This window comes from Vulpes lagopus, chromosome 5, assembly GCF_018345385.1.
Source record: "Vulpes lagopus strain Blue_001 chromosome 5, ASM1834538v1, whole genome shotgun sequence".
NCBI lineage: Eukaryota > Metazoa > Chordata > Mammalia > Carnivora > Canidae > Vulpes > Vulpes lagopus.
Window position 1 is genome coordinate 11,376,900 of NC_054828.1, and position 26,352 is coordinate 11,403,251.

The window sequence follows — 26,352 nt, forward strand, 5'->3', positions numbered from 1 at the left end:
GGGGAGGCCTTAATGGGAGGATCAAGGATGGCAAACGGCACCCCAAGATGTCAAGGCTGGAACCCTGAGCTGGGTCCTGGGCTCTATGAGGGCCGCCTGGAGCCTGAGCTCACGCTCTGGCCCTGGGGCCCCAGGGAAGAGAACACGGCCCCTTTCTGCCACTTCTTGGGTCCTGTCTCCAACCATCCTTCATCTGGCCCAGCATTTGTTGTGAGATCATTGTCTGAATACACACGGACTCACCTCCGCACACTTGCCCATCTATGAGGGGACCCTGAGTTGGCTTTCCTGTGCGGGATTGCTCCATCTGGGTCTTCAGCCCAAGTGTTCAAACGCACAATCCTTTACCCCCTTCCCACCTGGTTCCCCTTCCTGACGTTTTGTATTAGGCCAGAGATGCTTCATATTCTGATACAGGCAGCTCCCTTCTGACCTCAATCCCATGGAAATCAGGACTGTGCTTTCTCAGGAAGAAACTTAGAGAAACACAGTAAGTCAACCAGGCAAATGGGAGGGGAATGGGTTTGGGTTCGGGGTTTACCCACTCCAGAGCAGGAAAGAGTTCCACGTGGAATCCACCTCTCAGGGCATTTATTAGGACACATATCCAGGAGGTCTCTCCCCTGGGGCAGGCTCACAACAATTCTGGGGCCAGAAGTCCTTGCCTTAGAGCCCAGCTCTGCCCAGGGTTGTCCCAGGACCTCCACCCGCTTCTGACTCTGCTGGCACTGCATTCCTGATCTCATCTACACTGTCTCTAAGCTCACTGTGGCGCCTCAAAGACCCACGGGCCCTTCTGTTTCATAGAATTCATCTCCTTAAAGCAGCTGTGGTTTCAAACCGCACCCCCTCCCCTGCTATTCCAACGCATATGTACACGAGTTCAGGGCTTGGGGTTTGTTTTACAATAAAAACATTTTATTGCAATTTTTTTCAGCTAACAATGTCTGAAGGTTTTGGAATTCATTATCTTGGATTTCTTTCTAATCCATGTAGGACTACCTCATTCATCTGTAACACAGGAGTCTACTTTAAAGTCACCTAAAGTGTTATTACTGTAACATGTCACTATTTGTGAATATTTACATTGTTTATAATTCCCCCCAACCCACCCCCCAACATTGCTGTACTGAACAGGGCTTCGACAACAAAAGTCACAAGAACATTGGGTCTGCACTTGTTAAAACATTACAAAGCTGGAACAACCAGAACAGGCCTGTGCCATTGAGAGGACAATGTAAGATAGGAAAATTGCAAGCCTAGAAACCCCCTAAGTATATCAGGGACTTTCTAGATCTTAAAAGTGGTATTTGAGACACATGGATGAAGAATGGGTGTTTAAGCAACTACTGGAAAAACACCCAGGCCACTCTTTTGGAGAAAACATAAAGGCAGCTCTTCTTGCACGTGTACGTTCCAAACCCATCACAATCTTACACAAAAAGCTCGCAACACACACCACACACACACACACACACACACACACATACACAAACCCTAGGAAAAATATAAATTAGGACAAATGGAGTTTTGAAGTGGGAAAAGCCTTTGCAAATTTGACACCAACAGCAGAGCCAGCAAATCTACTCGAAATGCAGAGAAGTCTACACTGTGCAGGTCAACAAGTCTCATATACAAAATTAAAAGACAAACTACAAACTAGGGGGAAAATGTGCACCATTGATGAAAGGACACATGAAAACAGTTTTAAAAACTTAATTGGGAAAAGGTGAACACCCTTCCGGTCAAAAAATACGAATGCCCAAGAAATACAAAAATGCGTGCAAACTTTAGTTATTATTAGTTATCAAATAATGCAAATTAAAATGATTTAATGCCTTTTTTGCATATCAGAAAGGCACAGATTTTAAGAAGCCATAATCCTTAGTGTAGGCCCTGACATAGATCTGAAGCCAGTGGAGGTGGGAGCTGTAAGGTTTTTCGGGAGGGAGACCAGCAGGGTGATTCAGATCATAAGCCCAAAATGGTATAGGACTTTGATCGTTTTCCTTTGTTGAGCAGTTCTTTCCAACATTTCTGGAGTGCACATGGTTTCTGGACTCCCTTCCACTTCCGAACTTCTGCAGGTCCCACCAGCCCGGACCCAGAAAGCACACCAGCCAGCCAGCAGGCAGCAGGTACCCTGCCCTCTCAGGTTATAGCCTCCACCCAAGGCAGGGCCTGAAGTTCCTGCCTCCCCAGCCACCCACGAGCTCAGAACTGCTCTTCTCTAGCATACCCCCTACCACACCCATTGCTTGGAATGCCCATTGATGCTGCCGCTTTTGCCACCACGCCTGGAGCTGCAGGGGTGGGGGGTGCTCCTGCCTCCCTCCACACAGGGGCTGCATTCTCCCCTGCAAGGCCAGGCCGCAGACCCAAGCCCTCAACATAACCAGACATGTCAGTGCCAGAACAGGCTCTGACTGAGATGCGACATCTCAGAGGGGGCTTAGTTTAGACCTCAAACTACCTCGGATAATAAATCAGCAAAAAAACCCCCAAAAACAAAAAACAACAACAAAAAAGAAGACGGTGGCAAAAGCAAGGAAAGCTGATAAAAACAAAACAAAACAAAGCAAATGAAAAAACCAGGGGCAAAAAGAATGCAATTAGAAAGCTCTAATACCCAAAATGAAGTCAACCTAAAATTAAGTTAACTTGAAAGAAAAAGGTGCATGTGTCTGTGTCTGTCTGTCCGTCTGTGTGAGAGAGAGGGAGCCAGCGGGGAGAGGACAATCGATTGGCTGAAGGTCAAGTAAGAAGGTAGGAGGTCCACCGAGTTCCTGGCCTCCAGTGCTCCAACAGGGAAGCCACTCCTCAGCTTTGCAGAACGGAGTGTGGACAGGGCTGGGGCTGGTGGGAGGGAAGGTCCCAGGGCTCTGGAGGGTGTCAGCACACCTCCTCAGGCCTGCTGACATCCCAAGAGGGCAATGACAGATAGTCCTGCTGTTTGAGGGCTTTGAAGTGCCGGATGGCTGGCATCTGGGGAATGGCCTGGCACAGGGCCTTCTTGGCCTGGAACACCTGGTCATGGTCTTCAATCTTGGAACAGGGTCCAGGGGAAGAGGGCTTAGTCTGGGACGAGAGAGGGCCAGATCCCAGGCCAGGGAGGAAGCAGTAGTCACCCACCTGCTGCAGGACCAGGAGCCCCTCTGGGTGGGGGGAGGCGGGGGCCACCTCTGCTCTGGGCTCCCCTGGGCTCAGGAAGGGGCTACTGGCTGTAGGAGGAGCGGGACTGACCAGAGGGGACTTGGGACACTGGTCTGGGGTTGGAGGGACATCCACATAGCCCTCAATTTCGGGCTTCCTGTGGGCTGGGGCTCCAGGGGGCCCACCAGCCACTCCAAGATTGAGGCTGTGGTTCTGGTCTGAGGGCAGGCCCAGAGGGTGAGCTTTGGGGAGAGATGGAAGCCCTGTGGGCAAGGGGAGTACCAGGTCTGTAGTGGTGACATAGCCAGAGGCCAGAAAGCCATCCTCGGGGCCCCCAGAGCCAGCGGGCAGAGCTGTGAGCACCCCGTCCTTTGGGCTGTGGCTGTTCTCTGGGCCTTGACTGCCTACCATCAGCCTGGGTACAGAGGGGGCTAGGCCTGCCCCTGACTCCAGGGAGGGGTTCCCCTCAGCCTCCGGGCCAGGGTTCCTCTCTGCATCCTTGGCCTGGTGCTGTCCCATCACCTGGGCCAGCGGGACCAGCTGTACCTGCCCTCCCGCCGGCAGACACAGGTACTCCAGGGACCCCGAAGGCTGCGGCTTCTGGCTCCCGCCTGCCTGGAGGGGTGCCGGGGGGCCCACCAAATCAGGCAGGGAGTGGCTGCGGGGCAGCCCCAGGTAGGGGCCGTTGAAGTCGAAGCCGGAAGCCTGGCTCTCGGGCCTGCCTGCAGCGGCGGCTGACCAGCCTAGCTGGGGCCCCGGGGCCTGCCCCGAGTACACATCCGAGGTGGCTGGAGTTGTGTCAGGCTCACATGGCAACTCACAGGTGTCCTTCGGGTCCTCTGTGGTGAGAGGGGACACCTCGCTGTGCCTGTAGTTGACAGGGAACATCCTGCAGGGAGGACAGATGCAGGACATTGGCGCCACTTATCATTTGAGGTTTTCCTCTGCCAGGTGTGGCTCCCCTCACCCCCTGCTCCCCAACATCCACCCAGGGCAGAGGCCAGGTCGATGCCCAGCCTGCGCATGCCCAGTCATGCCCTGGTCCCATCATCCCCTTCCCCCATGCCAGCAGCACCCCAGGGTGGAGTGTCCCTGGGCAGCAGTGCAGGGAGAGGGCACCTGCTCCAGCTTCCTGCCTCTGGTCACATCCAAGGTATGGAATCAGGAAGTTCCTCCTGACATCCAGCTGGTATACCTCTTTATTTATTTATTTATTTATTTATTTATTTATTTATTTAGATTTTATTTATTTATCCATGAGAGACACAGAGAGAGAGGCAGACACAGGCAGAGGGAGAAGCAGGTTCCCCACCAAGCAGGGATCCCAATGTGGGACTCGATCCCAGGACCCCGGAATCATGCCTTGAGCCATAGGCAGATGCTCAACCGCTGAGCCACCCAGGCATCCTGCCTCTTGCTTTAGAGCAAGCGACCTCCCGGGATCTCTCCATCCTGAGCCACAGGCCACAGGCCACCTCCTCAGCCTCCAGCACGCACGATGGGGCCACCCTCCCACCCCCCAGGGATGCGGTGCCCAGACACTCACCCGTCCAGCTCAGGGAAGTGGCTGCCCTGCAGCCCCTTGTGCGGGGGGCTCCTGCTGGCGAGTGCCAACATGGTGCCTGGGAGCCAGAGCCCAGCACTCCCATTCTGGGAAGAGAAGGGACATTTGTGCCGTGAGTGTGTGGGTCCTCAAGGAGCTGAAGTGGGGGGAGGCTCCCAGGGGGTACCGCGAGCCCCCAGACATGGAAGGAGTCTCAGCAGGGTCAGCCCCAGCCCCGGCCTCCTGGCACCGGGAAAGAGAGGCCCAGGGAGGGGCTGGTGGCCGTGGGCCCTTGAGCCCCTGAGCATGGGGACCCTCTTCTGGCAAGTCCACAAATCTGGGGTGTCACTGCCTCCACACCCCTAGTAGCAGCCACGAGACCCCTCCAGGGGCAAGCTGGCCCTGCCTGACCGAGAGGCCCCTGGGACCCACGTGCCGACGCCCGCCTCGTGACCCCCTCGTGCGCCCAGCCTCGCTGTCTGCCCCCGTCAGTCCCCTTCACGAAGGGGTCCTGCGTCCACCCTCCACGGGCCTATCCACCCGGCACTACCCTGGATCCTCCAAAGCTCAGCCCCATTGTCCTGTCTTGCACCCGAGAAGCCATTCTGCCTCATGTCAGCCCACTGGCCCTGCAGGACTGAGCCTCTCCCCGCCCCCCCCCACCCCGGACCTTGTGCCCCGCTCCACCCCTGCTCCGCCGGAGCCCTGCAGGCAGGGCCAGTGGCTGCAGGTGCCCAGACGATGGCACAGCCGGATGTGCTGCTGCCTCTCAGGGCTTCCAGCCACCTTCCCGGGCCCCCCTTCGCCTCACACTCAAAGCCACAGGCCGGGGGAGGACATAGGGATGGGGACACGGGTGCAGGAGTGAGGACCCCCTCCCACCCCAGCCGCCTTCACAGCCAGATCCTACCTGGAACAGGTGGCTCTTGCTGGGGTTGGGGATTTTCTCCTCCCACTTCCGGTTCAGCCTAGAAAGACACCCGGGAGGTGACAGCTGCCAGGGACCCCCGGGGAAGCTGCCCCACACTCATGTTCACAGAGGAAACGGAGGCCCAGGGAGAAGACGAGATTTGTCTCCACAGGGAAGGGGTGGTGGAGCAGGGACTAAAGGGAGCCAGCTGGTGGGGTCCCTGGCAGCCCCTGGGGCCCTGGGTGCCCCCGCCCCACACAGCGTCCCCTTACCTGTACCCATACATGCCGCAGAAGCGCAGGGCAGGGAGCAAGGCCAGAGTGGTGATGACCAGGATGAGCACCAAGACCCACATGGGTAGCACTTTGGGAGGTCAGGAAGGAGAACAAGAGCGTTAGCCTCTGGGGGATAGAGCTGGAGCCTTGGGGGTGGGAGGAGGCCAGGCCAGGGCGGTGCCCCCCACCCAGCTCTACACAGCAGCCGTGCCTGGGGGTGCAGAGTGGGAAGGAAGGCCAGACACGCAAAGAACAGGGAACTGGTCCGCCCCTCAAACATAATGCTCAAGGGCTGGGAAGTGCATAGAAATGCTGGAGTGCCAGGGAGTGGAGCCAACGGTCAAGCAAGAATTCTTGAGATGTCTTGAGATGTCTTCCATGCAAAAAAGTGTTTTTATTATAGCAGGGGGACTGGACCGAGGCCAGAAAGGGCCACCCAGGGATTGTGAGCCGAGACTGGAGCTGGGGGAGGTAAAGGCTGCAGGTTTAGGGACTTGTCATTTTATCTACATTTCTTTTGCCTTTGTTCCCCCACCAGGAAGGAGGTTAGATTCTTTCCTGTAGCAGGAGGTGTTATGGGGATGGCAGGGGGCGGGGTAAGGACTGGAGCCCGTGGCAATCATGGGGGACTTCCTGTAGGAGGCATCACATAAGCCAAAGTATCGGGAAACAGGGAAGTTTGGAGAGGTAGAGATGGGAAAAACTGTGCTGGTGGAGGAACAGAAGGTAAAGGCCCATTGGGAGCCCCAAACTTCAAGGCCCTCACAGGCTGGGCCCCTCCAGGATTCCCTTGATCCCTTAGGCCTGGTGTCCAGCCCCCTTTTCCACTTGATGGTAGCCCTCTTCCTGGGACTCCTCCCCTGAAGGCTACTGACACCTCCTCCATCCTCTCTCTGCCGCTACCTCCTGGACCTAGTCTTGTACTTGTCTCTCTGTAGCTGCTGGCGAACAGTGAGGGACCATGAAGCAGCGTGCAGGGAAATGGGGGAGATTCAGAAATCAGGGGGGCCTGGAGGGCTTAGTCGCTTAAGCGTCTGACTCTTGATCTTGACTCTGGTCTTGATCTGACAGTTGTGAGAGTGTGGAGCCTACTTTATTTTTATTTTTTTTTTTAAAGATTTTATTTATTTATTCATGAGAGGCAGAGAGAGAGAGAGAGAGAGAGGGAGAGAGGCAGAGACACAGGCAGAAGGAGAAGCAGGGTCCATGCAGGGAGCCGGATGCGGGACTCGATCCCAGGATCACACCCTGGGCCAAAGGCAAGCACTAAACCGCCAAGCCACCCAGGGATCCCCTGGAGCCAACTTAAAAAAAAAAAAAAAAGAGAAAGAAAAAGAAAAAGAAAGAAGAATCAGAAATAAATGAGACCAAACCCTTCCAGTCTTAGGCCTCAGTCCATAGTTCCTGATGTTTGCTGCCACAGTCATTGTAACTGGAAATTCAGGCTGAGGGAGGTCACTAGATGAGGGCTGCCACAAAGGCTAGTGAAGCCATGGGCCATATTAATAGAGGACTAAGGTCCAGTCTGAGGGAGGAGTGACAGTGAGGACTGCTTTTTACTGCTCTTAAGACCTCACCTGCAGTCTGTGTTGCACACCAGGTGTCACTTTGCAGCAATTAGTGACACACTGAAGAAAGGATACTTGGGTGGGGTGGAGTCACATCACCCTTGTCCTCTGCCCAAATGGGCTGCACCAAGAATAGAGGGTGAGGCTGGAAGACATACCCCAGTCGGTGTCCCAGAAGTGCTCCTCACTCCACTCGCTCCAGACCCCGTCGTAGCCCCTGGTGGGCTTGACCCTCACTCTCGCCTGGTACCTGGTCGAGGGCTCCAGTGGTGGCAGCGACATGCTGTGGGCGTTCTCAAGCTTCTCCATCACGCTCTTCTGCGGGCGCAGGTGGGAGAGCAGGTGTGCTGAGGCTGAGGCAGGGGGGTCCAGACCCAAACCTCTCCCGGCCCACCCCCAGCCTCCCGGCTCCTCCGGGACACCTAGACCCCAATATGGCCTTCCAAGGAATGCTGTGCAGCATGACCGGGCTCCAAGGGCCTGCTCCTAGCTCCCCCACCGGCCACGTGCCTCCTGGCTTCCATCTGAGGGGCTGGGGCTGGCTCTCAGGTTTCTGACTTGGGTGGGAGGGAGGAGCCCCAGGTTCTGCCTGGAGGTGGGGGCCAGAGACTGAACCCCGGGCTGGGGCCCTGTCTGCTTTATCAGCTCTGCTCTGAGCGGCTGCAGAGTCACATGCCAGATAAGACTCCTCTGAAGAAGAGGAGCCTGGGGCCTTTGCAACACCATCCAGCTGCCCCTCTGCCCTCCGAGCCCTGACATCTACATGGTTCACAGTTCAGGGTCCCGTAGTTAATGTTGGCCATGTCGCATCACCTCTATGAGCCGTAGCAGCTTCTCCAAGGGAGGGGACAGTGACCAGCCGACCACACAGGGTCATGACCACTAAGCCTCGGGGGTTTCCTCTAACTGGTCACCTGCTGGGAGCCAGGCACCTGGCAGGTTGGGGCTCTCCTGCGTGTTTCCCCACCCCACCCCAGTCAGTTCCCTTCCCAGGCATAGGCCCTCACCTCCCATGAGACTGTATCTTTCTTGTACTGGACCTGGAAGGTGTGACCTATGTGCTTATAAAACATCTCCTTTGCCATCCAGTGCAGGGTGTAGCCGTCTCTGTTCTTGGTCACATTGAGTGTCGGGCGAGCCATCTGGACTGGAGGGAGGGAAACCCTTAGGGAACAATGTTCTTAACATTCCTCCAACGAGACATTCTTTGCATTCCGTGTTCTTCATGGGTGCTCTCTCGACCCGGGCCCAGCCCATCTCAGGGTCCTTGCACCACCCCCCTTCCCATACCATCCACTTGGACCTGAGCAGTCCCTTTCTGGGGAGATGCTGAGATACACTTGTTTTGCAGTGAGGTGACCCAAAGTGTGGGTTACTCCTAGCACTTGAGTAAAAATGAAAGCATTAATAATTGGTCCTATTCCAGAGGATTCACTGTGTCATGGACGCTGTCATACATGCTCGATCTGCATGAGTTCCTGCCCTTGATTCCAACAGCAACCCCTACGTGGTAGGTACTACTCACTGGTCACGTTTCACAGACGGAGAAACTGAGCCCCCAAATGATTAAGTAACTTGCCAAGGACAAGTGGGAGAGAAAAAGATGACGACCCGGCAGATCCCCAGAGTGACTGGTGCATTCCAACTCGGGTGACCGAGACAGACTGACTGTGGGAAGAGCCTGAGTCCCTGAGAAGCCACGCAGGAGGCTCCTCTGCATGGGGTCCTCGCTGTGTTAAAAGAATTGGAGGTATGAACCTGCAAGGAACTACAATTTCTTTGCACACATTCTTGCCCTCGATTTAAGAAGTCAGTCCTAGATCAGTTATTTTGAAGACTGCAAACATCCATCGGCAGAGGACTTTGGGAACCCAGGAGAGAAGAATCCAATCAGGGAAGGAAAGGAAAAGTTTGGTGAGGGGGCCCAGGGGGCATGGTCGGCAGGGGGGCTGCAGAGCTGGACAGAAAAGCAGAGATAAGCCAAGGGGAGGGGTGCAGGTGGTAGTGGGGACGGGGGGAGGAGGTCTTAAAGATGTGTTTCTGGGGATTATCAGTTGACTCTTCCTTCATATTATTTGCCATTGTCATTGTTGTATTGTTGCTTTTCGAGAACTTCAAGAAGAGATTAGAATGACTTTTGCTCTTTTTGCTCACTGGGCTGCATTTGGTTGAAAGCGACAAACATGAAGAGCCAGTCATAAGGGGTCCTGAGTCTATGTGGGTGACACACGCGATGGGTTCACCCACGCCAAAGGCTGGGGGGACAAACTCACTGTTTTCCGAGCTCTTGATGAACTTCTCTTCCTCCTTGGGCCGCACAGAGATGGTGTACTGGCTGTGGTTCCTAGGGTTGGGCACGGGAATCTGGCATCGGTGCAGGACAAAGAGGCTGGGGAGCTCCTCCTTCAGCACTGGGGAGCACTCTTCCTCCCTGCGGATCACGATCACGGCAGAGGTGAGGGTGAGGGAGGCACGGGAGGGATGTGACCTCCAGCAGTGGCTTCCTCTGAGGCCCCCCAGAGTCAGGGGGAGGCCTGGAGAGGGCAGGGTGGCAAGGAAGGGAGCAGAGGGGACGGGGGCACTCACCCTGCACTGGGGCTGGGCTTGTAGAAGAGGGTGAAGGAGACTGAGCTGGTCACCTCAGACCACACTTCCCAGGAGCAGCTGAGCACAGCGGCCCCGTCGAAGAAGCACTGAACGTTCTGGGGCTGGGCCTTGTCGCCTGGGAGGGGAGACAACCCCTCATTCATCCCCTCCTTCATTCATCCCTTCGCTCTTGGGGGGCCTACAAGCCTCATCTCAGAGCCATCATGGGCTTTAGCACCACAAAAACTCGGGCTCACCCCTAGCCTTCTGTGTGGCTGCACAGGTCGGAGAGTGAGTTCTGTGATCCATCACCCCCCCTCGGCAAGATGGGTACAGCATCTAGTTTCAATGTTGGGGGCCTCGACCTGGTGATGTCAGTTTGTTCCCACAGAGTACAGCGCTCTGGAAAACACAGCCGCTCAGAACGCTGCTGTCATTATCACTGAAACTGTTCCTAGCCAGGAAGTGTGCAGAAGCTGGGGCCGTGCACTGAGTAAGGTGCTGTCGCCCCTGCTGCTCCCCGGTCATGGCAGGGATGGAGTTGGCCCAGGGAAGCTTGGTGGCATCCTGCTGGATGGGCCCCTGGATGCTTTCTGTCCAGGAGCCGAACGGGCTGCCCCCTTCAGAAGGGCATTGCTCCAGCTTTGCCTGTGTTACCTGTCTGCGAGTGCCAGCGGACCTCTGGGCTCCACTGGCTGGGCCGCCCTGAGAACCCCGAGTTGGAGGCCAGATGGGTGCGCACTCGGGCCACATAGGTGCTGCTGGGAACAAGGTGCTCTGGCCCCAGGACAGCCCGGGAGGAGTTGAGGTGGAGGGTGGAGGCCTCCTGCGGGGAGACAGGGGTTGGTGGAGCAGGTGGTGGCGAGGCTGGGCTCCTTGGCTTGGGTCAGAGCTGGCCGCGGTCCCTACCTCCCAGGAGTCCTGAAGCCGCTTGTAGGCCACCTCAAACTCCAGGTTGGACAGCCAGTGGCCCTGGGAACCTGGAAGGGCCACACTCCAGGTCAGCAGGAAGCGGTCCCCAGTAGTATCGATCAGGAGGTCCTTGGGTGCAGGAGCCTGTACTGGTGGAAGGGAGGGCAAGGCCCATAAGGGGCTGGATGACTGTAGGGCGGCCTTTTTTTTTTTTTTTTTTTAAGATTTCATTTATCTATTCATGAGAGACAGAGAGAAAGGCAGAGACACAGGCAGAGGGAGAAGCAGGCTCCCCCTACGGGGAGCCCGATGCGGAACTCGATCCCAGGACCCCAGGATCAAGCCCTGAGGTGAAGGCAGATGCTCAACCACTGAGCCACCCAGGTGCCCTAGGGCAGCATTTTTATGTGTGTGTGCAGACAGGCTCCAGGCCCAGCGTTGCCCCTACCAGCTGAACAGTGGACAAGTCCTCTTTTTTTGTGGACCTTGGGCCCCTTACCTGCAAAATTGTGGGGTTCACTGTGAATGTGAATGAAAGCCACGAACATATCACACAAACTCCATGGAAGTGCTAGCAAATAAGCTCCCCATGGAGCCCCCTGCCCCTATCTGCCCCCACCTGCCCTCACCTGCCCCCACCTGCCCTGTCACCTGCCCCCACCTGCCCCCACCTGCCCCCTCCTGCCTCCTTCAGCCCTCACCTGCCCCCACCTGCTCCTTCCTGCACCCACCTGCCCTGTCACCTGCCCCCACCTGCCCCCTCCTGCACCCACCTGCCCTGTCACCTGCCCCTCCTGCCCCCACCTGCCCCCACCTGCTCCCACCTGCCTCCACCTGCCCTCACCTGCCCCCACCTGCCCCCTCCTGCCCACTTCTGCCCTCACCTGCCCTCGCCTGCCCCCACCTGCCCCCTCCTGCCCCGTCATCTGCCCCCACTTGCCCCCTCCGGCCCCCTTCTGCCCTCACCTGCCCCCACCTGCCCCCACCTGCCCCCTCCTGCCCCCACCTGCCCCCACCTGCCCCCACCTGCCCTCACCTGCCCCTACCTGCTCCGGCCTGCCCCACCTGCCCCCACCTGCTGCCACCTGCCCCCTTCTGCCCTCACCTGCCCTGTCACCTGCCCCCTCCTGCCCCTTTCTGCCCTCACCTGCCCCCACCTGCCCCCTCCTGCCCCCTCCCTCCCCCTCCTGCCCCCATCTGCCCTCACCTGCCCCTACCTGCCCCCGCCTGCCCTCACCTGCCCCTACCTGCTCCGGCCTGCCCCACCTGCCCCCACCTGCTGCCACCTGCCCCCTTCTGCCCTCACCTGCCCTGTCACCTGCCCCCTCCTGCCCCTTTCTGCCCTCACCTGCCCCCACCTGCCCCCTCCTGCCCCCTCCCTCCCCCTCCTGCCCCCATCTGCCCTCACCTGCCCCTACCTGCCCCCGCCTGCCCCACCTGCCCCCTCCTGCCCTCACCTGCCCCCACCTGCCCCCTCCTGTGCCCACCTGCCCCCACCTGCCCCCTCCTGTCCCCAAGGCTCACCGTGAGGCCCGTGTGGTCCCCCCTCCCAGCAGAGGGTGCTTGGCCCACGTAACTGGCCCTCACCCTGTCCACTCTCCCCTACCACCTTCCCTGGGGTCCTGCTCCTCTCAGAGCCCAGCATAAATGTCTCCTCCTCCAGTACCTTCTGGGACCCCCTCCCCTGGGCAGGATCCCTCACTCCTTTCCCGTCCCGCTGCACGGTCCTTACAACCCTGGCGCACTCACACGTTTCTGTTTCTGCCCCTGCAAGTAGTCAGGAGCTCGTGGGTGGCAGGGTGTGGGTCTTGGTAGCCCTTTCCTATCCCCATGGCCTGAGATAAGTGGTTCAGCAGTTTGGGGGACAAAGTGAGTGAATGATCAATGACTACATGAACATGTGGGCAACCTGCAGAGACTTTCCAAGAAACCCTTCGGTCAACGAACAGCACGCTTCTCTCTGCTGGGCCAGCATGTTACTCATCCATGAATGGCTCCCGCCTTCCTGAGGCTTCTGTGTCTGAATGCTGAGGGGTGACTTTCAAACACAAAAAATCCAATGAATCCAAACAAGATGTAAGTGCTCCACGCTGGACTCAGAGCACGGCATGTCAGAGCTGGAGCCTCTGGAGAGCCGTAAGCCAGGAATGGCAGACACAGGGCACCCCCTCTTCTATCTCCCTGCCCCTGCAGCCTCAGCAGCCTCCCTCGTCAGTCCCTGCACGCCCAGCCCCCCCCCCCCGAGCCTGGCAGGGAGGGGGACTCCCTCTCAGCATGGGCCTCTGGATGCTGCTACCCAAAACTGAACTGACCGGGAACCCAAGCAAAAACCTATTCATCCAACCTGAGAGATTTCAGCCCCTAGCTCATTTCACAGGTGGAGACCCTTAGAGGGGAAGCAAAATGTCCCATATGTCCCCGTGTGGAGGCCTCCAAGCAGGTCAGATGTACACCTGTGCTCCGCCCGGCACCGGCCAGCCTCCCGATTCATTGCCAAGATGGTTGGGGCTGGAACTGTCCTCCCTGCTGGACATACGCTCCAGGAGGCAAACACCACACTCCCTCCCTCACTTCTCTTTTTTCTTTTTAAAAAGATTTTATGTATTTATGTGAGAGAGAGAGAGAGAGAGCGCACAAGCAAGGGAAGCTGCAGAAGAAGAGGGAGAAGCAGACGCCCGGCTGAGCAGGGAGCCTGATGCGGGACTCGATCCCAGGACCCCAGGATCATGACCTGAGCTGAAGGCAGATGCCTAACCGACTGAGCCACCCAGACCCAGGTGCCTCCCTCCCCCATTTCTAAGTTGTTTCCATCTCCACCATGACGCCTGCCCTGTGACCAGGCCACCAGCTTCGCGGGGACAGGGATGCTGACTGGCTCATGCACTGCTTTGCTGGCGCAGGTGGGCGCTCAACCAGAGAAGAGGTCAACGGCCGAAGTGTGTGTACACCGTCGCTGTGGTCTGGATGCCCCCCTGCTCCCTTCCCCTGACCATATTCCAGTGGAATCCTCATCATTTCTCCCTGGGATGAGTGCCGTAGGCTGCGTTCTGGGCCCCGGCCTCCTGCCGTGTCCTGTCCCCTGCCGTCCAGCCTGTGTGTCACCCGCGCAGCATCCTCACATGCGATTGCGGCATGCCCCTTCGACGGCGCTGCACCGCCTACATGTTGGCTTCCACACCCCTTTGCGAGGCACAGAGGCGTCTCCAGGTTGCGCTCCTGCCTGTGCTCCCCCTCTCCTTCCTCCCACTGCCCAGCCCTTCTGAAGTGGATGCTCCTGGGATACAACGGTGGATGGTTCTCCCAGTCTGCCTTGCCCTCCGTCTCCCAGCCTCTGCGTGTGCTGTTTTCTCTACCAGGGATGTTCCTCTTCCTCTGTTCTCCCACCCACTCTCTTCAGCTCTCCTTGCAAAGCCCCTTCCTCTGGGAAGCCTGTCCTGCCCCCCAGGCTCCTCGCCCACTGCCCCTCAGCAAGTGGCACATGGCATCCACCTGTGGTTCACCCTCTGCTCTTTCCTGCCCCTCCGCGTGCTCTGAGCCCTTCCGGGCTGGGACTCTTTCTCATCCATCAAACGCGCTTTGAGACACTGTTTGACATGAATTCACCATGGCCTCATCCATCCCCTCCTCCGGGCAACAGCTTTGTGCTGCTATGTTGAAAACAGGCAGGAAGCAAAGGCCAGAACCCCCTCTCCAACCAATGACTGCGGGTGCAGTGGGGCTGCCCAGTGTTTGGGACCCAGGAGACCAAGTCAGACACATGCATCTGAGTGGCCTTGGGCAAGTTCCTGCTCTCTCAGCTCCATTTCATTTTCAGTAAAATGGGGTGAAAAAAAAAAAGTAGTGCATGACACTGCATTATTGTAATGATTAAATAAGACTGGGCAGGGTTTCCTAAAAGCCAGGCATCTATAGGATTCTTACCATGTGAATTTCAACTTTAAAAGATGTTCCCTCGAACATCTCTATTTTAGGTTCATTCTGAGCACAGATGTAATTGAATTACGGAGATTGAAGTGCTGGTTATATTTCTGTGTAATATACAGTCAAATGAAGCCTAACTATTTACATAAAATGATCATTGGCACTGACCCAAGACCACTGATTTTTGGGACTGCTGTGGACACACTCGCTGGGGGCCTCCCAGGGAGGGCAGTAAGGTGAAGACCCGCATCTCTAACATGCAGGAAGCACTCAGCAGACCTGACCTGTCACTGTCACTACTGCTGAGGGGTGGAACTTTGGAGAAGTTATACAACTTCATCTAAAAATGGGTTGTTACAGGGGACGCCTGCATGGCTCAGTGGTGGAGCGTCTGCCTTCGGCCCGGGTCGTGATCCCGGGGTCCCGGGATTGAGTCCCACATCAGGCTCCCTGCATGGAACCTGCTTCTCTCTCTGCCTGTATCTCTGCCTCTTTCTCTCTCTGTGTCTCTCATGAATAAGTAAATAAAAATCTTTAAAAAATAAATAAAAATGGGTTATTGCAGACACTGAATGAGACTAGATTGGTGATGAGTGCTTTCAAGCTGTAAGGTTTCTACCTGAATAGGAAGGATGGTTCTAGAAGGAAAGGCTTCATTGCTCTGGGTGTTGGAGCGCCAGGGCCAGGGGAGGTGCCTCACATTGGGGCTTCTCACATTGTCTCTCCAATGTCTCTGTCATAGGAAGACCATACTGTCTTCTCTTAAGAGACTAAACCCACCTCCAAGCCAGCATCTCCGCCTCTTGAGGACTCACACTTTGGCCCTTCTGTAGTCTGGCCACCCATGGAAGGGCCACCCCCATCCGGGGACCCCAGGCCTTACCATGCTGGGTCAGAGTAATGGTGAGCTGGGTCCCCAGAGGCCTGTCCGGTCGGAATGAGAAGTAGTCTTTGTCAGCAATAACAAAAATATCGTAGGGAATGACACATCTTCTGGGCACACAGCCAGGACAAGGGTGGCTTAACAAGGCCATGTCATTACTGAGGTCACAGGACACTGGCTTTGGAGGGTCCCTGCTAGGAGAGAACACAGTTAGTTCACAGTGAGGGAGAATCACTCATTCAAAAAATGTCACTGAGTGGTCACTCTGTGCGGGGCTCTGTCCAGGGCTGGGGCACTGCCATCCTGGTGGAGGGGGACACATCTGAACTAACTGAATAAAATATGTCATGTGTCAAACAGAGCAAACTTTACATAGACAAATACAGCAGGGAAGGCTGATAAGGAAGCCAGAAGGGCTGGGGTGGGGTTACAATTTCAAATAGAGGAGACAGGGAAAAGGACTCATGGAAAAGGTGACTTTAGGGCAGAAACTCGAAGGAAGTGAGGGAGGGAGCCATGCAAATTCCGGAAAATGGGGAGTTCTGGTAACAGGAAGAGCAGGAGCAAAGGCCCTGGGGCAGGCACAGGCTTGGGGTGTTGTCTGATGAGGCTGTTTCCCAGTGTGCATGGAGTGGAGTCTGTGCAGGTGGGAGGCAGAGGAGACCAGTAGCTCAAGGCAACAGGTAGCAGCGTTTAAAAGGAATTTAAGGAATTTGGTTGTCTCAGCAAATGGAGAAAATGTAGAGTTACGAGCAAGGGAGTGCCATATGGTGACGTATGCTTTGAAAGGCTTCCTCTGGCTGTTGGGCTGTAGATAGAATGAGTTGGGGGGAGGGTGGTAGTCTTGGAAACTGGGAGACCAGGTAGGAGGCTTCTGGAATATCCAAATGACAAGAAGTGGTTTGCACCAGGGTGGTGATGTTAGCCCTGGCTAGATTCACATTTTGTTTAAAGATGAAGTCAAAGCATTTGCTGATGGATTAGAGGCAGCGGTGGGGAAAGACAGGTGTAAAGCAAGTAAAAGAATATACCTCCCAGTCATTGGATGGGAGCTTCTAGGAGCTCCCATTCAGAGCAGCGGGATGTGGGGATGAGCAGCGTGGTGTCTGGGGGCAGGAATTTGGTTTAGAACATGGGAGTGGAAGACCCCTTTCTCTAAGGACCTGTGGAGAGACAGGTGCACCCCGGGCCTGGAGCTGGGGGGAGGCAGGGCTGGCGAGCCTGAGAGTCACCAGGGTGCAGCCTCGGGCTAGGTGGGGTCTCTGCCACTGGATCAGAAGGTAAAAGAGCAGAGACCCAAGGATGAATGCCTCCCTCCACCCCAGTCCCTGCCCGGAGCATCTCACCCTCTCACACTTGGGATTGGAGACAAAAGAAGGGAGGGAGCAAACAGGGAGAAGAGAAGGTGAGGGTGGGGAAGACACAAGGAGGGGGTGAGTGTGGAGGCTGGAGATGAAGGTGCTTCACGAGGATGCGGTGGTCGGTCCATGGCAGGTGCTGCCCACGGTCAAGGAGGGGAAGACATAGACATGGCCAACAAGCACCTGAGAAAATGCTCCACATCACTGGCCATCAGGGAAATACAAATCAAAACCACAATGAGATACCACCTCACACCAGTGAGAATGGGGAAAATTAACAAGACAGGAAGCAACAAATGTTGGAGAGGATGTGGAGAAAGGGGAACCTTCTTGGACTGTTGGTGGGAATGTGACCTGGTGCAGCCACTCTGGAAAACTGTGTGGAGGTTCCTCAAAGAGTCAAAAATAGATCTGCCCTATGACCCATCAATTGCACTGTTGGGGATTTACCCCAAAGATACAGATGCAGTGAAACGCCGGGACACCTGCACCCCGATGTTTATAGCAGCAATGTCCACAATAGCCAGACTGTGGAGGGAGCTTTGGTGTCCACGAAAGACGAATGGATAAAGAAGATGTGGTTTATGTATACAGTGGAATATTACTCAGCCATTAGAAACGATGAACATTCACTATTTGCTCAACGTGGATGGAACTGAGGGAAATTATGCTGAGGGAAATAAGTCAATTGGAGAAGGACAATCATATGGTCTCATTCATTCAGGGAATATAAAAAATAGTGAAAGGGATTAAAGGGGAAAGGAGAGAAAATGAGTGGGAAATACCAGTGAGGGAGACAAAACAGGAGAGACTCCTAACTCTGGGAAACAAACAAGGGGTATTGGAAGGGGAGGTGGGGGGGGGTGGGGGTGACTGGGTGACGGGCACTGAGGGGGGCACTTGACGGGATGAGCACTGGGTGTTATACTATATGTTGGCAAATCAAACTCCAATAAAAAACATATACAAAACAAAACAAAAAACAAAACAAAACAATAAAAAAGGAGGGAGGAGGCGGAGAGTGAGCATTGGATTTAGCAGCAGGGAGGGCTTGGGTCTTGGGCAGGAGGAGGCCTGGTGGGGCCCACAGAAGCCCCGGGGGGTGGTCAGGTTCAGAATACTGGAAAGACCCGAGATGCAGTGGGTCTAGACCACTCCTTGGAGGAGGGTCACCTTAGAGGGAGGCAGAGGACGGGGCCCACTGGAGGGGAAGGGGGTGAGGAGGCACCCCAGAGCTGCAGCCGTTGCTGGCGTGTGTAAGTGGGGGCCAGGGCACGTTTGCTCAGGGATTGGAATGAGCCCCTGTCGGTGGCACAGGGACAGCAGGGCCCGTGGTGGCAGCCAGAGCGAGTAGGATCCCAGGGGGTAGCTGCAGACAGGTGTGGGATAGGAACTCGCTGCGGGGCACACCGGGGAGGTGCCAGATGGGTAGGCAGGCGGTGTGAGCACAGAGCATGGAGGGAGCTGGAGCCTGTCTTCTGGGGGCGCATGTCTCAGTGCAGGAGGAGGCACGTCACAGCCGGTGGTGGGGGGAGGTGGGGTGGCAGGGGAGTGTGGAGACAGAAGCTGGGGGCTTCCAGGAGCATGGAAGAGAGAGTTGAGGGCGCTGTTCTGGGCCGTGAGGAGCTGCTCCTCCCCAGGGCTGGCCTCCCGCGGGGTCCCCCTGCACCTGCGACACCAGCCATTTAATTAATTACGCCTATTCTGATGAGTTGGACTGTCACCAGACCCCAGGATGGTGCGAAGAATCTTCCCAAATGGCCATAAACCCTGGAGACCCCATGAGGGAAGAGGAGAAAACCCACCTTCTGGAGGCAGCAGGGCCTGGGGGAGGCGTGGAGACCAGCCCTGCACCAGGAACGGGGCACTGGTCCCCACTCAGCGCCCCGAGGCCAGGAGAGGGACCTCACCTCCATGGCCTTGGCTTGCACGTCTGGGAACCGGGCACCATACCCCTGCCCGCCCACCTCGCAGGCAATTCTGTTCCACGGTGAAGAAATAAGATTATCGCCTGCCGGCCCTCCTGCCCGAGGCCGGCATCACTCACTCATTCAGCCTCCGGTAGAGCGTCAGGTTGATGAGCTGCTGGGCCTCCTGAGTGCTAGCCCACCTGCAGGTGATGTGGCTCCTGTAGTCATTGTAACAGCTCAGAGTCTGCAGTGGGGTGGTCACTGCCCAGGGAGAGGCAGAAAGGGGGTCACATCTCTCCCTTCCAGATGTCCCTTGTCACCACCCTTCCCGGGCCCTCTGAGGTGCCCAGGGCTGGGTAGAGGTTTCCCAGAGGCCTGAAGCAGCTCCTGGCTGCTAGGCAGAGCTCCCTGGGGGCCCTGAGGGGGCCGGAGGCTCTGCGGGGTCCTGGCTGCAGACCCTCCTGAGTGCAGAGAAACACAAAGATCTAGTCGAGGCACAGCATGTTTCCTGAGCCCTTGCTGTGCCCTGCTCCTGGCACAGGGTCTCCCTCCCACCCCAGGAGGGACACATGCATCCGGTTCAGGCCCTATCCCGGAAGTCCTTGGGACCCTGGGAGGAGAGGCACAAGGCCACCCCTAAGGGGCAGCATGACCAAGTCCTGTGGGACCTCCCTGCCACAGGCCTTATAATTGGGGAAGGGAATGTGGTTCTCAGGGTGATCAGAGAAGCCATGTTCTCTGGGAGCCCTTGGGGAGGGGGTTCTTGGGCCTGAGGAGCCACAGTAGCATCCCAGCAGGGCCTCTGGGCAGGAGGAGGGTGCGGGGCCAAAGCAGGGAGAGATCACCAGTCTGATGGCCCCGGGGACAAAGGCATCAAGGAGGGAACTGGTCAAGTCACCAGAGGGGCAGAGTGTCTGGGGTGGGGTGGGGGCACAGATAGGGCTGGACTGGCCAGCTTGGAGGTGAGAGGCCACAGACGCGAGGAGAAGTGTGAGCAGAGAAGCCACACGAGCACAGGTGGACTTTCAGGAGGCTGGAGAAGAATGAGGATCCAGGAGGGGGAGTGAGGTGCCAGAGAGGATCAGGAAAGGAGAAAGTGAGGCAGGGAGGGAGGGGTCTAAGGGCTTCCTAGGGGACATGTGGGCGTGAACTTGCTTAAGAACACCCTGTGAGGAAGGGCTGGGAAGAGGGAGGAAGCCACGGAGCTCACCTTGGGCCCCTGCCTTGCTGGGCCCCCAGAACAGAGTCAGCAAGATGACGGGGAGCAGCCGTTGGGTCAGGACCATCTCTGGGTCAGCTCTGGACCAGCAGGTGGCTGGCTCAGGGGTGTCCAGGGCTGAGCAGGGGCTGGGGTTTTCACTGGCCTGGAATCTTCTATTCTTCCCCGGCTGGAGGCCAGGCCAGACCCATGCCCCTGGCTCCTGTGAATCCTCTCTCCAGGACTCACCCTGCAGAAGAGACACCAGCTAAGAGCTGCCCCCTCCCATCCTGTAGCCCCTGGACATGGCTCATGTTGCAGAGTGAAGCCAGGAGTGATGCATGGGCTCTAGGACCCCTGCCGCCTCGGCCTGGCACCCAGGATAGTCCCTTCCCCTCAGCTTCAGTGCCTAGGGTGAAACCGTGAGGAAGATGCATTTAATGGCTTCTGAAGAAGCGGGTACCCACAGGTTGTGCATCAGGAACTCCTGTGCAATCCCCTGGTGCTGGGAAAACCTGAGAGGCAGCCCTGGTATTTGATTTGTTCTGAGCTCTCTGCGGGCCCCTGACCTGATCTGCTTAGAGCAATCACAGAGTGTGAGACCCATAGTGTCCTCCCCTGGGTGTGATCACACACATCCTCACGCTGTGTGCACACACACTCAGGGCCGGGTGCTGTCCCGCCCTCACTCCATTTACTGTCATCCCTCCCACACCACCCTCAGAATGCCCGTTCCCTTTTCTCTGCAGAAGGCTGGGGATTTCCTCTTTTCATTTTGTCTAGCCCTGGGAAGTACCCAGGAGTATAGAACAGGGGACAGTGGTTCCTTTTCTCCCTGTAAGATTGTCTAAAACTTCAAGATGCACATATGTACACAAAGCAACAACTGTCTTACTTGGAAAAGCACAGCTCTGGACGCAGCCGACTTGACCTTCAGCACAGCCTCTGCCTCTCCCATGTGAGCACCCTGAGTTGACCCACCAATGCTCCCTGAACCTTGTTCTCTCCATCAGTAACATGAGCACAAATACACGTATCTCACATGAGAAGAACCTAACTCAATGATGTTTATAGAGTGGTTAGTCCGATAAAAGCTTAGGAAAGGGGCACGTGGGGAGGGTAGCTCAATGGGATAAGCATCTAACTTCAGCTCAGGGCATGATCTCAGGGTCCTGGGATCCAGTCCCAAGTCGAGCCCCAAGTCGGCTTCAGTGGGCAGGTCTGCTTCTCTTTCTCCCTCTGCCCCTCTCCACTCCTTGTGCATGTTCTCTCTCTCTCAGATAAATAAATATGATCTCAAAAAAACCCACAAGGCTCCAAGGCTCAGGAAAGAGGAGTAGGTTTGTTTGGAGCTGGAGGAGGAGAGTATTTGTCCACTTGAGCTCCTACAGATGGGGGCAATGCCACGGGGTAGGGGTGTGAGTCCATGTGGCTGGCACAGCTTAGTCTGCCTACCTGGGACTAGCTAAAAATCCGGAGCTTCTATTTGGGTCTTACCACAAGTAGAAATACTGCATGTGTAAGGAGAGCGATTCATCCTAAAATAAGTTAGAGGTTTAACACAATTCCAAACAAAATTTAACACAATGATTTTTTTTTTCAGAAACTCAGGAAAAAAATATATGTGCAAACAGCTAATGAGATTTATCAAAAACAAGGAGGCTCCCTCTCAATAGCAAAATTTATTATGAAGATCTGGTAAGTAAAGCAACGTGTTGCACCCACATGATAGATCAATGGACATACTGACCAGGCAACTCTATTCTACCCAAGGATGTATCACATAGTGGAGGTTTCATGAATCAATGAGAAGGAATGGAATATGAAAAGTGCTAAGACACTCAAACAACTAGATCCACCTAAATTTCTACTCCACACCATCCCCAAATACCAGATTAATGACAAATTTAAATATAAGAAGTTAAATCATATTAAACTTGCTCACCATGTGGCAGATAGCCAGTGAGCTGTCCCCTTTCTCCTTGGTAAAAGAAGCTCAGGTTTCAGCTGGGCTTGGTGCTACACAGAATAAAAGATTACATTTCCTACACTCTTCTATTGCTAGGTGTGGTCCTGTCACTAACTGTTGTCTAAGGAGATGTGAGTGGAAATGTTGGGTGTGCCTTCCAGAAAAGGCTTCTTAAAGGGAGTTGGCTCAGGTCAGAAGGTCCATGTTGGCCCTCCTGCCTCTCCTGCCTCTCCTGCCTCTTCCAGTCTACAACTTGAAAGTGATGGCTGGAGCTTCAGAAGCTGTTTTGGAATATAAGGTTACCTTGAGGATGGAGCCATATGCAATAGAAAGAGCGAAGCCTGGATCTTTCTTGTCTCTTTGGAGCAAACATACCGGGCTGAGAGTGCCTACCTCTGGACATCTTTTATGTGAGAAAAAAAAAAAAAAAAAGACTTCCACATTGTTGAACCACTGTTGTTTGGGGACCAAACAGATTTAACTGGAAATAGAAGGAAAACTTCACAGGGCTTTAAGGAGATGACAGTCCACTAAGTGAAGGACAAACCTCATTTTTAATAGTGCCATACTCAGTCACATGCTGGTAAACTTTTGGTCATCCAAGAATAAAATGGTAATCATAGAAGCTTCCAGAAGGAAACAAACACTATTTTCAATGGAATAAGGATCAGTTGGCAAGATTTTCTTACAAGTGACCTGAACTCTAGAGAGTGATATCCTGAAAACACTGAGGGAAAATATATTTAAACCTAGAATCATTAAAGAGTCAAGGTTACATTGGCACTTGAGGGCAGAAAAACAAAATTTTGGAGATGTAAGGGCAAAGAAAGTTTTCAGATCGTTGCCGAGAAACGCTTACTCTAGACTGTATTCAAGGAAAAAAAATTGTCCAAGAAAGGTGGCGTGTGATACTGGAATTAGTGATGAGAAAAGGAACCAATAAGACTTATACTAAGTAAAGAATTGTTACTTATAAAGTGGAAATTCCCAATCACTATATTCAAGTAAAACGTAGATGATCCTAATGAGAGTCGGCTGTGAGATTAGAGGTAGGAAGCAGAGAACTGAAAGGTTGTTGAGCTAAAGATCCATGTCTCATTTGGAGGAGCATAAATATGTTAATTACACCCAAAAGCTGTAGGAAAATATACATTAAATGCATGTGTTAAAAATGTAAGGGTTAAAAACCTCAAAGAGTGAGAGATAAGCATGGGAGCAGAAGACTGATGGGGGAAAGACAGGAAAAGGAGGGAGAAGGAGAAAAGGGAAGAGAAAAAGCATACACCCTTTCACTCAAAAGAAATACGCACACCAAAATTCCCAAATTCATGAAGAAATTTAACAGTAGGAATAAAAACTGGAAATGAAAAAAAAAAAAAAAACCAAACAGAAGCAAAACACGAATTCATTTCAGACAAAAAGAATGTCATAGGACAATCTGACAAAGACTTTTAAAAGAAGACTGCCTCAGAGCCACATAGGGATTATTCCAGAAACAGATGAAGAGCCATTAAGAAATCTCTTCATGATTAAAGGAAGCAGACCAACAGATTAAGAGGGTAAAAAAGATCAACTTCTCTTGACAGATGCTTCTCAGTATTTGATAATACAAACGCCATTCCCAATTAAATAAACCACCAGATGAACCTTGGCAAAGGAGGCATCGAAGGGAACATCGGCGTTTTGGGGGTAGCGACTGCAAAGCTGTAGTCATGTCAGAGTCAGAGGAAAGTGTTCGTATCCTTCCAGTTAGCAGAACAAGCAGGAAGGCTGCCCATTATTGCCATTTCCAGAGGTCAGGCCTCCCCCACATAATCTCTAAATTCAGTGCAATCTAAACCAGAACTCCAAAAAGATTTTTAATCTTTGGCATGACAAACTGATTCTAGATTATAACAAACCAAACATGAGAGATGGTTTCTATGAGCCAGTAAAATAATGAGAAATATAATCGTAGACAGATGGATTAGGAAGCCGGGAAATAACCAAGCAGGAATTTGAGAAGTAAACGCGGCATTTCTAATCACAGAGGAAATGATGAACTATGTACTCATAATTACGATGTTGAGATAATTAGCTGATCTTTTTTTCAAAGTTAGATTATTTACGTATTACCCACCCCTCCAAATTCTAACACTCATATGAAACAAGATATCTTAAACATGGTAAAGAGAAGAGCTGAGTGATACTCTGGAAACATATATTTAAACCATATGTAAATACAGTGTTAATACACCTAATAAATGAGCCATTCCTACAGTAAATATGTAAAAGGCAAGGAACTCATAAGAAATGGACAAAACATCTCCATACATATCATAAAAGGAACTCAGATGGCCAGTGAACATATGGAAAATGCATAACGTCACCCATAATCAAGGAAAGGAAAAAAAATCCATGCAAGAATCAGATAATTTTCATCCATTGGACACAGTTTAAAGAATGATCATCTCCTTAAAGAGAAATTGGCCTTTTATCCGAGTCAGCTACTTTGAGGATGAACTGACAATATTTATTAAGTTTTTAAACACACAGTCTCTTGCTCAGTAATTCTGCTTCCAGGCATCCTGGCTGCAAAAGAAACACTTTTGCAGGTGTGGAAAAATTGGAAACAACCTAAATGTGGGATCAATATGGGATCGGGTAACTGTGATGTACCCCTACTAATAAATGCTGCCTATTTCTTAGGGTCAATAAATGAGTTAAATCTATATGTGTTAGTGTGCGATGTTGTCCAAAATGTAATATTGGGTGAAAAAAATAAGTCATAGAGCGATACGTATATTGGAATCCCATTTACATACAGAGGAAGACTGCATTCCTTGCAGTGTGCTCAGAGAATGTTTTGGAGAGTAGGATGTGGGACCAGGGGGTAGAGACAGCTGGCATGTTGTCTTTTGTGTTACATAATTCTGGGTCATTCTGACTGTTGGATAAAGCAGATACCCATGTATTCACTTAGTATTAAACACCTCATTTAACAACTCATGAGCTATCCTATAGTATCGGTGGGTATGGCGCAACACGAGAAAAACTGGCGAATGAGAAAAAGAGCAAGCAAAAGCTACCAGAAAAGGTTTCACTCCCTATAAAACTATTTGAAAGCAGGAAAAATGAGAAGTAGAGAAAATCAGAACCCAGTGATACAAAATTACTACAGGGTCTTTGAAGCCTAACCACATACCTTTGCAACTTGTCACCAGGGTGTCAGAGGAGGCCCCACAGGCTCAGACCCCCGTGTGGATCATGGGAACACCTGCGCCCCCCCAGAAGGCAAATGCAGGCACCTGTGCACACCCTGAGGCAGCTACCGGAGACATCCCCCAGCTCCCACCCCGCACCTGGCCGGCTAGCACACCAAGGCCTAAACCCCACAAAGCAACAGAGGCTCAAGGTGGAGGATTCTATGGCAAAACAAAACAAAACAAAACAAAACAAAAACTTTTTTCCAGGGGGAGAAATAGTTCCTGTGCAGGGGACCAGACCCTTTTTTGAAACTTCCAAAGTGAGCTTCCAAAGCCACACCAAGCTCTGTGTCGGTGCGTGACAAAGCTCCAGGTTACCCCCTCTGCCTCTCAGTCTCCCTGCACCCCTGTTTCCCCAAGGGCACCCACACCCTCAAGCGCACACATGCCGTCACTCTCCCGCTGTCTCTGTCTAAACCAGCATGTCAGGGACTGTTAGCACTCTTCCTGTCCAGGGACCAGGAGGCAGAAACCAGGGGCAGGGGAAGGATGTTCCCAACATCTTGGTGACAATTCAGTGGCCAAGACAAGACAGACTCAGGTGTCTGACTCCCGGACCTGACTCTCCACCTCCCCTGGCATCCTCCCTGCTGCCAGGACAGTTGGCCCCCAGCCCTAACAGCCCTTCACCCGACACGCAAGCAAGCTGGGGGCACTGGCTGTCCCCTCGCCCACTGGCTCCCAGCCTTCCCGAGAGGCCCAGCCCTAACCTCCCCAAGTCCCGGGGCACACCTGCCCACTCCACACCCCCAGGTTCTCCTTGTCCTGGCTTCCCAGCCCCGGGCTCCCTGCTCCCCAGCACCCGCTGGAGCCCACCCCTGAAAGCCATAAGGTACCTCTGCACCTCTTGCTGCCAGGACTGATCAGCCTTCTGCTGGATTGTCCAGGCGACAGGGAGCCTCTCACGCTTCCTATTTA

At 54.0% G+C, this 26,352-nt stretch overlaps 1 protein-coding gene across 5 annotated transcripts; it reads right to left on the reverse strand.

The window, feature by feature from the left end:
• Nucleotides 1-900: 900 nt before the first annotated feature.
• Nucleotides 901-26,352, reverse strand: CSF2RB (colony stimulating factor 2 receptor subunit beta). 5 transcript variants are annotated; one of them, XM_041756738.1, is made up of 14 exons: nucleotides 26,271-26,352; nucleotides 20,233-20,470; nucleotides 19,160-19,283; nucleotides 15,752-15,942; nucleotides 10,945-11,096; nucleotides 10,693-10,861; nucleotides 10,036-10,171; nucleotides 9,723-9,880; nucleotides 8,457-8,596; nucleotides 7,608-7,767; nucleotides 5,879-5,969; nucleotides 5,607-5,664; nucleotides 4,700-4,803; nucleotides 901-4,042 (listed from the first exon to the last, which is right to left on the reverse strand). In XM_041756738.1, the coding sequence occupies exons 2-14, from the start codon at nucleotides 20,306-20,308 to the stop codon at nucleotides 2,893-2,895; spliced, it is 2,709 nt and encodes a 902-aa protein (XP_041612672.1). In that variant the 5' UTR covers nucleotides 20,309-20,470; nucleotides 26,271-26,352; the 3' UTR covers nucleotides 901-2,892. The 5 variants fall into 5 exon arrangements, with proteins under 5 accessions (XP_041612672.1, XP_041612670.1, XP_041612674.1 ...); XM_041756736.1 differs by having other exon boundaries at nucleotides 15,752-15,945; XM_041756740.1 differs by lacking the exons at nucleotides 19,160-19,283; nucleotides 20,233-20,470; nucleotides 26,271-26,352 and adding an exon at nucleotides 18,918-19,139.

Bases quoted from the DNA above. Each gene is read 5' to 3' on its own strand.
- CSF2RB (XM_041756736.1), bottom strand. From the start codon at position 20,308: ATGGTCCTGACCCAACGGCTGCTCCCCGTCATCTTGCTGACTCTGTTC. The intron at 11,097-15,751 runs GTAAGGCCTGGG...CCCTTCCACCAG, and splicing joins CATTACTCTGACCCAGCATG to TACAGGCTCCTGCACCCAAG. The intron at 7,768-8,456 runs GTGAGGGCCTAT...CTGCGCCCGCAG, and splicing joins AAGATACAGTCTCATGGGAG to AAGAGCGTGATGGAGAAGCT.